Genomic DNA, 15335 nt, shown 5'->3' with positions numbered 1-15335 from the left:
GTTAATTTTCATGTCCAGGAAAAGTGTAAACTCTTTGGATTCTGTGTTAGCCTCTACTGTGCTTTGTAAAAATACATTTCCTTCCATACTTCACTATAACTGCTACCTTTGGAAACTTCACAAAAGAACCAGCAAGCATAACAAGCAAGCTTTTTTTTTAAAAAAAAAAAACACAACATATTCTTAATTACATTGTACATCTACAATGTACAAAGCATGATATCCCAAGAGAGTAGTAGTACTGTGAACTTGGCTGTCTAAATTTAGTTAAACAATAACAGGGAGGGTAGGGGTATCCAAAATAAAGCATTTTTATTTTAATGCAGAAGTGCAAAAATCATCCTTGGGACTGTGAGAGGAAGGCTAACTCTGGTTCTTGAGCCAAATCCAAAGCTGATGTAATTCACATTTCCCATCAAGTGCCGAGAAACAATGCATTTTGGAACCGTAAGCAGTTCTACCAGGAAATTCATTGCTTACTCTTCTACTGCAGCCAAGAAGCAAGAGGCTACAGGGTATCTTCCATTCCTAATCATGCAATATATTAAGTATACTTAAATATTACTTAAGTAAGATCATGCTGCATTAAAATGACAAGGCATACAATGGGTATGTTCTGGAGTTTGATTCCAGAACCCCCATGGGTACTAAAATTTGTGGATGTTCAATTCTCATTATATACAAATGGCATAGTAAAATGGAGTCCCTTATATAAAATGACAAAATCAAAGTTTGGTTTCTGGAAGGAAGGAGCATAATATATTGTATTGTCCATGGATTTTCATATCCACTGTGGGACCAGGAGGTGCTGGAATGAAACCCCAGGAGATACCAAAGGTCCATTTTGTAGTGGTAGTGGGAAAATTGCAGTCCTCCAGGTAATGTTGATCCATAATGTCCATGATTCTTCACTAGTAGTTTGCTAGCCTGGGACTGATTAGGCTTGTCAGCTAAAACCATCTGGAGGGCTGCACTTCACCCACCCTATCTGACAACAAAGTAGCATCAGTACATTAATGAAGTGTGTATTGTTCCTCAATTTGGTAAACAGTTTATTATTATTATTATTATTATTAATTAATAATAATTAATATTTATTTATAGACTGCCCTCTGAGGGGACTCAGAACAGTTTTGGTTCATCATTCCTACCGTAAGCCAAGCTGAAAAGAGAATAGAAAAAATCCCAGGGAATTATTTTTCAAATACAGCTCAGCCAAATACAGGTGAAATCTAAAGATACAAAGAAGTTAACTCTGCACTGTCAACAGTCAGACTGCTGCCCTTTTCTAAGGATTAAATGTCACTTCACTTAAAATTCTCACTGATTTCAAAATACAGTACCACTAGATACACTTTACTTCCATTTATTTTTCACAGCTCACAAACGAAGGAACACATAGGCCTGCTTGGATACAATGTATGTAAACTATAGTTAAGCATTACATGAATAGGTCTCACTGTCTACTTCCTCTAGAATAGCAATAAAGAAGATTCTGTTTGCCATCAACTGCCATTACTAAACTGTAATTAACATGAATGTGTAATCAAAAGTCTATTTCTCTTCAGGTCATATTCTTAAGGTCAGAATGAAATGCATGAGCCCAAAATATATAACATAATGTTAACACATTTGAGTTTTGGCCAAACAAGGTTAGTTTATCCAGACATTGATCCAGAAAAAATATGGAATTAAAAGCGTCTGGTCTTATTTTAACAGTACCTTTTAAGTAAACAAAGATCCCTGAGTTGGGGAATTAGGTAAAACTCCTCAGATAAGCTAAAAGCTCTAAGAACTCCTCAGTTAGCCTGCCAACTTTGAAATTTTCTTAATAAATGAACAGGATTGGAAGCTTTTAAACAGAGGCTAGATGGTCACCTGTCAGGGGTACTTTGTGCTTTTCCTGCATGGCAGGGGATTGAACTAGATGGCCCATATGGTCTCTTCCAGCTCTATTATTCTATGGTTCTATGATTCTATGATTTATGTAGACGATGTACAAATCACCTTCTGGTTGTCAAAGTTAATAGGCTGCCAATAAATACTCCATGAAATTCCTTCCCTTCCCTGCCTGTTTTTCTACTTCCTTGCATCCAAGAAACACATGATTGTTTTGATCACTAAATACAGAAGACTTCTGCAGCTTATAAAAGACAATTGATTTCTACATAGTTCACACTTTTTGTGGCATATGTTATCCATTCCAATTCTAGAAGCCATGTTGGCACAAGCCTTTACATTCTTCTCCATTTAAAAAATAAAACCACATGCAACATTTGTACTTTCAGAAGACAAGTTGTCACTTTTAAGAGGCAACAGCTGATAGGGATATTCAGCAAAGACACTGGGTGTTCTGGGTGTTTTTTCTTTCTTTTTTGCTTCCCAGTCTAAATATACACAGGTTTGTGTCAAGAGTACACCAAAAATGTACTATGCCAAATAGGAATCTTGCCAGTGTCGTTTACAACATTCTTAGTAAAGGTAAAGGTTTTCCCCTGACATTAAGTCTAGTCATGTCCGACTCTGGGGGTTGGTGCTCATCTCCATTTCTAAGCCGAAGAGCCAGCGTGTCCATAGACACCTCCAAGGTCATGTGGCCAGCATGACTGCATGGAGCGCCGTTACCTTCCCGCCAGAGCGGTACCTATTGATCTACTCACATTTGCATGTTTTCGAACTGCTAGGTTGACAGAAGCTGGGGCTAACAGTGGGAGCTCACCCCGCTCCCCAGATTCAAACTGCTGACCCTTTGGTCAGCAAGTTCAGCAGCTCAGTAGTTTAATCCACTGCGCCACCGGGGGCTCCACAACATTCTTACAAAAGCCAAAAGTAATTGTAAGCAATCACCTATACTCCAATTAGATACTAGACTTCAAAAGAAGTGATGCTAGTTTTTTTTTCTAAAGCCCACATCAGTCAAGTAAAACTTCTGGTTCTTTTGCAATTGCCGTCATCATACAATATTCAGCACCTTTAAAAGAAAGGGATTGGGGAAGATGGAAGCAGCAGCATCAAGTCAGCTCTATCAGTTTCTGTTCAGGCCATACCACATACTACTAGAGATAAAAATCAATATTTTTACTGAAGTGGAACATGAAGCTAGGTGTCTGCTCAAGATTTCATTTTAGCTTTTCCTTTCTAAAGCCCAATTTATCTGAATATGTTTTGCTTTACAGAAGAAAACAATGCTAAGCAATTACCAATGGTTTCTGTATCCTCATCATACAGATTCCTCTTCAAAACACAGTGTCAATCACATTCCTTTATCAATCACTAAGTCTAGTGTAACACCCAGAAGGCGTGGACGAGGTTGCTTTAGAGTTTTAAAATTCAGATTTCTGCTCTATATATTTCTATCATTTACTGTAGGAAATCTAATTTTATTGAGCAAGACATTTTTAAAATATAGTCACATCATTTGCCTATTTCATAGAATACACCTTCAGCTTCATATTTACATTTTTAAGACATAGATTTTTCAAATGGATGTGTACAGGTAGTCCCTGAGTTACAAACATCTGACTTACAAACTACTCATACTTTAGAATGGGGGTGAGACAACAGGAAGTGAGAGAAATCTAACCCTAGGAAGGGAAATTCACCCTTGAGTTATCATAGGGGAAAAGGTGTCTCAACTGAAGCTTTATCGTCATCCTTGTTTCCACAACAAGCCATTTTTTTTCAAAATACAATTTTTACAGGGATGGAAAGTGAACAGGGGAACAGATGGCAAAACAAACACCACAGGGGTGTTAGCCCTTCCCCATTCTACCCAAAACTTTTATTCAAATTGGATTTAAGAACAAACTTGCATAAACTATCTTGTTCGTAACTTGGGGACTGCCTGTACTGGCTGGTCACCACCAAGATCACAATCTTCAGTGAATTGTGACTTGTGGTTTTTACAGGATGAACACTGTTTCAAAGGATACAACTAGAAAGTTCTCCACCTTTCAATTTTTGGCATCTGTGGCTGAGTTTAAAATAATGTTTGTATTGTATCTTAAGCCACTGGAATTAAAATAAACAAACTGAATACATCTTATTTGAAGCTCATGAAAGTTATGGGCTCCTCTCTCTAGGCAAAAATGCATTTAAGCATAATTTTCAAAGGAACAGGAAGAAAAAGTTTAAAAGCTCTCCTTGCTTCACAGATGGCTTGGACACCCATCCATGGATCTCCCCAAGGTGTCCATAGATGGAAAGTGCAGAACCCCTGAATTAGGCCAAAAACTTTCCTAATCAACATGACACTGAAGTTTGACTCTTTCAAATCAGATGCACTGTTGTAGTTTTTTTCACTTATACATCACTGGAACTTCACAATTCCTGTCCTACTAAGGCAGGATCAGGGTGTCAAACTCATTTTCACCGGGGGCCAAATCAGCCTTATGTTGAATCAAATGGCCATTTGTAATGTTATGACTGCATAAATGTAACTATACTGCCCTGACATTGAAAGCCTCACAGGTCACATAAAATGACCCATGGGCCTTGCATTTGACATGTGTGTCTTAGATGCTACTAGTGTGTATAGGCAGTTACAATGTTATACTCAAGTAGAGTGATTTTCAACTTTGGTCTCCCAGATGTTTTGGTCTTCGGTTCCCAGAAGTGTTAGTCAGCATGACCAATGTTTATGGTTTCTGAGAGCTGGAGTTTTCCATATCTGAAAGACCAGAGTTTGGAAACCACAGTGCTAGTGCAAAACAATTTACATTTCCTTATACGACACCAGAATTGCCATTGCAATGTCGTTCCATCTGGGAAGAACCCTTTTGGAATCTTTGTTACCACTTTTTGTTTTAGACATTATAAATTATTTTGCCTGATTTGCTAATGTGTCCACCTCACTGCTCATTCTAATTCCAAAATCATTTATGAACATGTTTAAAATCCCGAATTGTAATAATGATCCTTAGGAGCCACTGCTATTTAGATCATGCAATTGTGAACACTGTCTACACATTCCTGCTCTTTGCTCTTCAGTCCATTACTAAGATGACTAAATTCTTATTCCATTTGTTCTGGAATCTTTGGTAAGGGTTTTTTTTAAAACAATTGCATTTTTAAGTTAACACTGTCTACCAAAACACCTCTGTACATTTGCTGACACTCTTAGTTCTCTGAGCATGTCTTTGAGGCACATTATTTTTCTTGCACCCGAATTATTTACGATCTCTCAGATAGAGAGCATGTGGACAAAGTGATTAACTTTCAATTCAATCTGACAATAAAAGTCAAACATTTCATCTCTTACTTCCAGTATTTCCTTCAGTTCCTTGGACACCTTTTTTTGATAACACCACTGTAGGCAGTCTCTGTGGACTGCAGGCAGGAATATTTGCTCTACAACTTCTATTAAAATTCTGTACAATTTCTTTATTCTCCTTTAGTTCTCTTTTCACCAACTGTACAATCATTTTCCAAGTCAGTCTTCTGTTTCTGCTTTCTTAAAAAAATATTGGTATTGCTATCAGTGACATACTTTGAATCCAATCTTTTACGTTCCTTTGGCTTTTTTTGTGACAATTCTTACATGTACACGTATTTTCATTGATCTTTTCTATGTCTGAGCAACAATTTTGTTGAAAGTAGACTTCTTTTCTCTATTAACTTTCTTTACAGCATCCATAGCCATGTTGGTGACCTTTTGAATTCAGGGCACTGTTTCTAACCTTCTGTACATATTCTATGTGAACTCCCGTTATTGTGGTTTGGAATAAACCACAAGCATTCTGCAGAAATGTGACTCTTTTGACTTTTCTTTTCAACATCTTTTTTTAGCAAAATCCCAATTTTTGAGATGTTTTCAGTTTTGTAGTCAAATGTGACTGTGTTGGGTTGCTTAGGCAATTTTTCAGGTAAAAAATGGTAATTACTGTGGTTAGTGTTTCATCAGCAGTCTCTCTCTCCTACTAATCCTTGGACAGGGCTTGCAATTTAGGACTTGAATACTAGGTTCTGTTCCATTTGGTTCTAACTCTAAACTGTTTTAGTACACAAATGATATACAGTACAGACAAATCTAATCTTTACCAAAATCGGAATATGCATTGATTTGCTCTATGTAAGAGCAGTTTCAATCAATATTACAACATCCATTAGTAATTCTACACTCTGGAACAGCAATCTCTATGAGAGTGAACACAACATGTATGTTTTCAAAACAAGATAAGGCAAGCATATGCCCACCAGCCTAAACTGAATAACAATATTGATGTTAGATGCTATTTAAAGTAAGAGGAAAAGAGTTGAATTTCTACATGGCACAAATCAAGTCTAGTTCCAGAGTAAGATGAAGTCATGTAATCTTCCTTGCAGATGCATTCAAGCACTTCAGAGGAAGTACCATCTATCCAAGAAATTAAGATCAAGAAAACATAATGCTAAAGGTAGGAAACAATTCAACCAGGAACCTGTTGGTGTCTTGTACCATGTAGAGTGCATGACCCTGATGTAAACTGTGTCAACAGATGCTGAAAGCTGTTTGCAGAAGAAAAACAATTTGCTCCGCTTGCTCCAAAGCTGGTTAGAAATAGGAAGCCTACTTCCTCACCCAGTGGAAATGTGTTTTGCCGCTGTACACCAACATTGATCATTTGAACCCTTGGACACATTATTTTAGCTGTTGTTTACATTTTAACTGTTTACATTTCCTCTGACGCCAATATGGTCAACCTGGCCAACAAAACTGTTGCCATTAAGTTTTTGTTTGAAAATGTTCTTCAAGGAAAATAAAGATATGAAGAAGTGCTCAATGAATTCATTAGGGATCTTAATTAAGTACATTTCCCAGCCAGGGGATTTACTGATGTCACACTTTATGTGGGAGGAAACCCACTTGAAATATTCATAGTGAACTGTATACCTCCTCAAACAACTCCTCAAAAACACACATTAAGGCCTTCAAAATGTCGCATAAGACATGGTTACTGCTATTATCCTTTTTCAAAAGAGAAGTGAAAACAACTTTGTTTGGCTAAATGAAGTGCCATCACAAACTATCCTCATCCACAAAATCAGGGTAACTTCACTTTAGTAATAAGCACAATCCTTGTCCCTAAATACTGAAGTTTCTTAAGAAGGAATGCCAAAAAGGCTATAATTATAACAATCTGGAGGCTTTATGCTTTTTTTGTATCTGGCTTCTGCAATGTTCATTCACACAATCAGCTTCTTGTACTGCAAGAATGATTGAACACTTTACTTCTTTCACTGAAAATGTTTTTTTTTCACATTTAAACAAATACTAATTTACCTAACCCTATTTCCAAACACATTCATGGGTGTCGTCATCTTTGTTGGCAAAGCATAGTCAGCTTTCATAACCACAGTCTGATGTGATGCTTAAACTGAAAAGCAGATTGCTTTGCTGATCTTGATTAACAAAGAATATAGTGTGTTATTACAGTTGTGTTCATAAATTGTTAAATAAGTTACCATGTCCTTGAGAAGATTTTTTTTTCGTGTCAGGAGCGACTTGAAAAACTGCAAGTCGCTTCTGGTGTGAGAGAATTGGCCGTCTGCAAGGATGTTGCCCAGGGGACACCCAGATTTTTTACCATCCTGTGGGAGGCTTCTCTCAAGTTCCCGCATGGGAAGCTGGAGCAGAACCACCGACCTTTCAGTCAGTAGTCCTGCCAGCACAAAGGTTTAACCCATTGCACCACCAGGGACTCCACTTGAGAAGATATGAACTGGAAAAACAGTCTTAGATACCATCTTCATAATTCTCTTAACAACAAAGGGTGCCTGAATCCCAACCACTCAGATATAGTAGTTTTCATTAAGTTGTCCAATCGGACTGTTTAGTAATGCAGGCAATAAAACTCATCACATAGCAGAAAACAGATACTTACAGCCATAATTAACTCGAAGGGGTGCTTATACACCCTCACAGGGGACTGGTATTTCTGCACCATGGTTGCAAGTTAGTTAGTATTTCAGAGATCTGGGGAGGAAAGAACAAAACAAGAATTAATGGGAATGATATCAGTACATGCATACTACAACTGGAACAGTAACCAAGGAGATTTTGTATGTCACTTCCCATAACTAGGATTTCACATCCAAATGACAGATGCAAAAGAGGATTTTGAAGAACAAGAATTCAGGATCAGTGTAATTCAGACTGCTGGTGCCACTTTTAGAATATTTATTCTGCAGCAGTTTTAGGTATGGATTTGAGGATGTTTTTTTAAACAATACATTATGTGGTTAAAATCACCAGCTATGCTTAATTAATTATTAAAGAGCAGCATTTAGATATTTTGCTATAATTTAAATATTTTTAGAACATTGGAAAACACACCCACTGCATTACTCCGTCTACTGTTTTAAGCAAGACACGTCTAACTTTTGTATATAAGTTCATATTTAAAATGTAACAGAACAGCAGGACGACAGACTCAATGCTATTGTAAAGCACAAGGAATGACCAACAACAAGGTTTTTAGACAAATGGATCTAATTTATATATGTTTTAATTGTTATAATGTATTTTAATGATGTATTTTTATAGTTTTAATTGATGATATGTACTGTTTTTGTTCTATTATTATGTTCTTGGCATTAAATGTTGCCATCTGTTGTAAGCCGCCCTGAGTCCCCTTGGGTGAGAAGGGCGGGGTATAAGTGCTGGAAATAAAATAAATCACCAACAACAGTACTGCTAATATTAGTATTCTAGATATGCTGTCACTCAGCCTTGAAATGTTAAGAAACACATAAATACACTAATGGATGCATATAAAAATATCAGGAGCTGGAAGGCACTGAGAATCACCCCACCCCACTTCACTTGCACATTCCAATTCTTTCATATAGTTATAGTTTGACTTTGGGAGTTTCAAAGTTTTAAAAAAATCTCTCTCCAGGAAAGCTAAAATGTAGAGGAGGGCGGACACCTGAAATACCCAAGGCCAAAGAGAAACTATGATAATGTTTTGAAGGCCAAATGTAGGCATAATAAGCTTCAAGCATCTGCATCCAAGTATCTGTTTTATTTATTACTTATATCCATAAACAAAGACAAACAAATTGAACTAGAACCGTTGGATAGTTCCCTAATGAGTCAGGTTAAGGAGATGAATGATAAACCATGACATCACATTCTGGAGTTTTTGAAGTGATGAAGCATTGCTCCCATGGTTTAATGGCAAGGCATGGTTAATTGTGGCTTCCTGACTTGCACAATGAATCATTCAAAGCAAGGCATGAAGCAGTAGTAAATACATACAACAGTTAGCTATGTATTTTAGTAGTCTGACATTTCCATGTTCCAATACATCCAAGTATTTCCAAATAAATTTCCAAATCACACTTTGTGATGAATACCTAAAGTGCCACAGCTCATATATCCTAAACAGAATACAATATTTATTTATTTATTTATTTACAGCATTTATATTCTGCCCTTCTCACCCCTAAGGGGACTCAGGGCGGAACACATTACACATATAGGCAAACATTCAATGCCTTTTAACATAGAACAAAGACAAACAAACATAGGCTCCGAGCCGGGCCTCGAACTCATGACCTCCTGGTCAGAGTGATTCATTGCAGTGATTGATTGCAGCTGCTCTCCAGCCTGCGCCACAGCCCAAGCCCAATATGAAATGTGTTCTCATAGACTGGAAAGGTAAGTAGGTCATAAATGCAAGAAGACTTAACTGTCAATACTTAAAGACCATTCCAGACTATAAACACTGGAAAAATTCTGTTGTTTTCTGTTTAGAGTAGAGAGGGCATGAACTCTCCAAACCGCAGGCTACTGAAGCTAGCAATTATTTTTAGTATCAATATAACCAAAATATCAACAACTTCAACTGGAAAACATTGCCAGGAATTTTAAACAAGAACAAACAAAACTCCAGAGGTGAAAAACAAGAAAATAGAAGAAACATTTATGGAATATTCTTATCCCACACTGATTTTCTAAACATTTACAACTTTTAAGTACTAAGAGGTAAAGATAAAGGTTTCCCCTGACGTTAAGTCCAGTCATGTCTGACTCTGGGGGTTGGTGCTCATCTCCATTTCTAAGCCAAAGAACCGGCATTGTCCGTAGACACCTCCAAGGTCATGTGGCTGGCATGACTGCATGGAGCGCCGTTACCTTCCCGCCGGAGCGGTACCTATTGATCTACTCACATTGCCATGTTTTCGAACTGCTAGGTTGGCAGAAGCTGGAGCTAACAGCAGGCGCTCACTCTGCTCCCGGGATTTGAACCTGGGACCTTTCGGTCTGCAAGTTCAGCAGTTCAGTGCTTTAACAAACTTCGCCACCGGGGCTCCAGTGCTAGAGAGCATTAAAAGGTTTTATTCACAGCATGACTCGCATATCCATGTTTTGATATAGACATAGTCAATAAAATATATCCTCTCCAGAAATTTTCTAGGTTCTCCAGTGCAATGTTAGCTTATTCTTGAGCCAAAAATCATTTATTTCAATAGGCTTCCCTATTAGCCAGAGTTTTGTATATCCATATGAAGTCCAGAAATGCACCCTCTGTGGATACAGGGAGAATAGTGTATTTATTTGAGTTCCATCTATGTCCGTCATTCACATATAAGGTGACTTTTTACCACATCATTATCTTGAACAAGTCCAGTAGTCCACTTCACCTTAATGTATCATGACAAACAACATTTAACTGTGGGTTGGTAATAATTATTTTAATTCACAAGTGTATTTTAATGAAACAAAAAGCAGAGGCTTTTCCACTTTAAAAGTACAATAAAAACAATGAGTAATATACAAGTTTTCAGCAATATAATATTGAATAATTTTTCCTGGATCTGCACAAAAGTAAAGGAAAATATAACACCTGCAGACTAGTGATATTACCACCAGTCTGTTTAGTCCAAACGACCACAAGAAGCTGAATATTACCCCCTTTTGTGTATGAGTGTGCCTTAATTTCACTTATCCTCTTAAGCAACCCAATGAATTTCCTAAGGTTTTACTAGGCAAGGAATATTCAGGTGGTTTTGTCAGTTCCCTCATCTGAAATATAGTCTACTGCACCTGGCATTTATTAGTGACCCCCATCCAAATAATAACCAGGATTGACCCTGCTTAACTTCTACAAATAGCCCTAGCTCCCTTTTGTGTAGGACTCCCCAAAAAGAAATACATATTAAAGACAGCTTACTTTGTTATACTATTAGAACTAAACAACCTCCCTAGCTTCACTGAGAGCTGTTCCAGAAAGGCTCAATATCCCAGGATCTGATCCCAGGTTTTCGTCTTTCAGAAGGATTATGTGTCCGCACTGCCAGAAAATCTGGGATAAACAGAAAACCTGGGATCAGATCCTGGAATATAGGGCCTGTCTGGAAAGGCCCTGAAATGGGCAGAAAATGAGCCCAGCTTCTGCAACTTCTCTCAACTAAAGAAACAGTTGCTGTGCTAAATTAGCTTTGGAATGCCAATGAAGTTTAACAGCCTTTGTTTTAACATATAAAAATATTGAGAGTGAAGATGGTTTGGGGGAGGGATGTACCTCCCTCCTAAATACATACATAGAGATCTCTTTGTGGGCAAGATACAACACAATTATTTTAGGTGGCTAGGAAAAACAATCTACAAAGAAACATCTAGTGACGCAGACAAGAGCGTTTGCAAAGGCATTTATGCGGAACTCTTAGCTCACATCAAAATACTTTGAAAAGTAACCTTTTCCTTCCTCTTTCTTTAAAACATTCTCAGCCTGAAAAGAAATCAGAAACAGAACACAATGCATTCTTCTTCTTTTTTCTTTTTAACTAAAGAGGGACTATAGTCAGAATAACAAATTAGATTTCTGAGCCAAAGAAAAGGTCACTGAAATAAACTAACTGAGCTTTCATGTTTTAGGGTGCAAACTGTAGAATTAATGCTGTTTGACACCATTAATAAAGTTGTGGCTCAGTGCTATGCAATCACAGGATTTGTAGTTTGGTGAGGCACCAGCAGTCTCTGGCAGAGAAAGCTAAAAACCTTGTAAAACTACAATTCCCATGATTCTACAGCACTGAGCCATGGCAGTTAGGCAGTTAAAGTGGTGTCGAACTGCATTAATTCTACACTGTAAATACACCCATAGACTAAGTAAAAAGAAATAAATCAGGAGGAGGTAGAAGGATTGTGGGGTAGTGGTGTGACGAGCAGGGTCTGAATCCCCACTTGACCTAGCCCAGTGGTTCTCAACATATGGGTCCCCAGATGTTTTGGCCTTCAACTCCCAGAAATCCTAACAGCTGGTAAACTGGCTGAGATTTCTGAGAGTTGTAGGCCAAAATACCTAGGAACCCACACGTTGAGAACCACTGACCTAGTCACACACTCTCAGCCTCGGAGAAAGGCAAAAGCAATGTTGAACAAATCAAACCTAAGGGTTGCCATAGGACTGGAACAACCTGGGAACACATCGCAACAACAGAGTTGGAAAAACCTGAATGGTGAAACAAAGAGAGTGCGAGGAGGCAATTCAGGGCAGAGAGGAAAGAGATCACTGGGAAAAGTGCCAGAGACCAAGGTTGCATAAGGGGAGAAAGACTGGAAGAGGTTCAAGAGGCAGTCTGTGCCTGGAAAAACGGATGCCTTGCGAGGAAGAGACTAGGACACAATGGAGCAATGTATTCAGGCTGCAGGAAAGAGATCCCACTTAAATATTGGGAAGAACTTTCTGGCGAAAAGAGCTGTTTGGCAATAGAATACACTGCTGATTCTTGAGTGTGATGGAATCTCCTCTCTGAGGTGTTTAAGCAGAAGCTGGGTGGCCATCTATTGAAGTTGCATTGATTGTGTTCTCCTGTGTGAAGGAAGGGGGCTGACTTGGATGGTCCTTGGGGTCTCTTCGCCTGGGGGGAGGGGGAGGTAGGTACTCTGCCATTTTGGGAAGATGCCAGGAAAGGGTGATGAGAAGAAAGAGGGGGAAGGAGAATGATTCATAGGGGACAATTACCAGAAATTGAGAATATGCTGTTTTGGGGAGGATGCATCTCACCATGGAAGGTGGGATGTTGGGAAAGGCTGAAGGAGGAAAGGAAACCAACCCAAAAGGAATCATCATCACAGAGGGGAGTGTGTTGCTATGAGTTTTCCAGGCTGTATGGCCATGTTCCAGAAGCATTCTCTCCCGAAGTTTCACCCACATCTATGGCAGGCATCCTCAGAGGTTGTGAAGTATATTGGAAACTAGGCAAGGAAGATTTATATCTCTGTGGAAGGTCCAGGGTGGGAGAAAGAACTCTTGACTGTTGGAGGCAAATGTGAATGTTACAGCTGGCCACCTTGATTAGCATTGAAAAGCCTTTTGGCTTCAAAGCCTGGCTGATTCTTGCTTGGGGAAATCCTTTGTTAGGAGGTGTTAGCTGGCCCTGATTGCTTCATGTCTGGAATTCCCCTGCTTTTTGATTTTTGCTCGTTATTTATTGTCTCAGTTTTAGAGTTTTTAAATACTAATAGCCAGATTTTGTTCATGTTTATTGTTTCCTCCTTTCTATGGAAATTTCTGTTGTATGCTTGTGGATTTCAATGGCTTCTCTGTGTAGTCTGACATAGTGATTGTTGGAGTGATCCAGCATAATAATAATAATAATAATAATATAAATAATATAATTTTATTTTTATATCCCGCCACCATCTCCCCAAAGGGAGATGGTTGCTTACAAGTGGGACCAAGCTCAGCACAAGAACGTTTACAAACTAAAAACACATTAAAAAAACATACTTACACATATACCAATCCAATTAAACAATTAAAAACAGAGAAATATAAAAACAACCATTAAAATGAATCAAAACAAACATCAATTACCAGATTGGGCAAGATCAGAAAATGGAGCGGGCTGGGCATGGGCTTGTGCAAAGAGTGCTGGGGTTGGGGTAAAGTGCCGAGTTCACTGTAATGGGATGGGCATTCATAAACAGGGGCTTAATAATGATCAAACGCACACTGGAACATCCAGGTTTTGAGGTCCCTCCAGAAGATGGACGGAGCAGGTGCTAGAACCTAATCTCTAGAGTTCCAGAGCTGGGGGCAACCACCAAGAAGACCTTCTCCCTCATCCCCACCAATTGTGCTTGTGACGGAGGCAGGAGCGAGAGAAGGGCCTCCCCAGCAGATCTTAGGGTCTGCTCCAGTTCATAGGGGAATATGTGGTCACAAATGTATGCAGGACCCAAACCGTTGTGTTCTGTTTTCTCAAATAATATTCTGTGTCCAGGTTGGTTCATCAAGCGCTCTGCTATGGGTGTCTTCTCTGGTTGAGTTAGTCTTCGGTGCCCTTCGTATTCCTGGATTCGTGTTTGGGCGATGCTGCTGCATTTGGTGGTCCCTATGTAGACTTGTCCACAGCTGCGTGGTATAGGGTAGACTCCCGCAGAGGTGAGAGGATCCCTCTTGTCCTTTGCTGAACGTAGCATGTGTTGGATTTTTCTTAGTGGGTCTATAGATAGTTTGTAGATAGAGTGTGTTTGTGTGCATCTTACTATGGAAATTGGGAAACCTTTGAGGGATGTAGCAGAAAGGAAAGGAGGGGGAGCAGACTGGCAAAGCAGGCAGAAGATAGGAGAGGAGAGATGATGGGGCACCCACAAGCCCTTTGTGGGGGAGGCAGAGGCCCTCAAGGGAGGGGCAGGAAGGAGTGGGAGGCCTTGAGCAATGGAGGAAGGGGAAGAGACCCTCAGGAGGAAGGGAAGGGGCCTGAGAGGAACCCCAAAGGCACAGGAGGCGCTGAGGGGCGAAAGAAAGGCAGAGTTAGATAGGGCCCAGCCCTCGCCTGCTCACCTTCTTCTATCGCCAAGGCCGGCTGGTCTCCTGCCTCATGTCGGCTCTCCGTCCCGCTCCGGCTGTTGCTGCTGCTTCGGCCCCTTCGGCCTCCCTCTTTGGCGACGGTGGTGCTGGGGAGGAGGAGGAGGAGGAGGAGGAGGCGGAGGAGGGGACCAGAGAGCCGCCGCGGCCCGGCTCGTTGTTACCCAGTGACAGGCCAGAGGAGGGGCCCGGCCGCCTGCCAACACGCGCGCATGCGCACTGACGCCCCGAAGGACGGGTCCTCCTCCTTCTCTTCGCCTCCCCCGCTAGGAAGGGAGAAGAAAGGCCAGCCCCAGCTCCACGCATGCGCCTTCCAAACGGGTTCTGAACGGGTTGCGCTGGATAGCGCCGAGGCAGAGAGTGAGGGCGATGACGCGGGAGTTAGGTAATCACGGTGGCCGCCGCCGCGTAGGGCCGTTTAACTGCAGTGTGGCCTCAAATAATGCAGCTCAACTGCATTATAAAACAATCTGGATGGGGGCCTCAGTTTGCCAAGTTTTTTTAAAAAAAATGCTGTCCTGTCGACTTCAG

General features: G+C 40.0%; 1 protein-coding gene across 1 annotated transcript in view; it reads right to left on the bottom strand.

Annotated features, from left to right (window-relative positions):
* Positions 1 to 15015, bottom strand: part of sec14l1 (SEC14 like lipid binding 1) — a 47779-nt gene extending 32764 nt beyond the window's left edge. The window contains exons 1-2 of the mRNA XM_003217183.4: positions 14781 to 15015; positions 7863 to 7954 (exon numbers count right to left, since the gene is read on the bottom strand). Coding sequence (XP_003217231.3) covers positions 7863 to 7925 — 63 coding nt within the window. The 5' untranslated portion in view covers positions 7926 to 7954; positions 14781 to 15015. The remainder of the gene's footprint in view (positions 1 to 7862; positions 7955 to 14780) is intronic.
* Between the last annotated feature and the right edge of the window lie 320 nt (positions 15016 to 15335).

The sequence above is a fragment of the Anolis carolinensis genome, chromosome 2, assembly GCF_035594765.1.
Source record: "Anolis carolinensis isolate JA03-04 chromosome 2, rAnoCar3.1.pri, whole genome shotgun sequence".
Classification (NCBI taxonomy): domain Eukaryota; kingdom Metazoa; phylum Chordata; class Lepidosauria; order Squamata; family Dactyloidae; genus Anolis; species Anolis carolinensis.
Note: the sequence above shows the minus strand (reverse complement) of the source record. Positions and strands in the feature narration are given on the sequence as shown.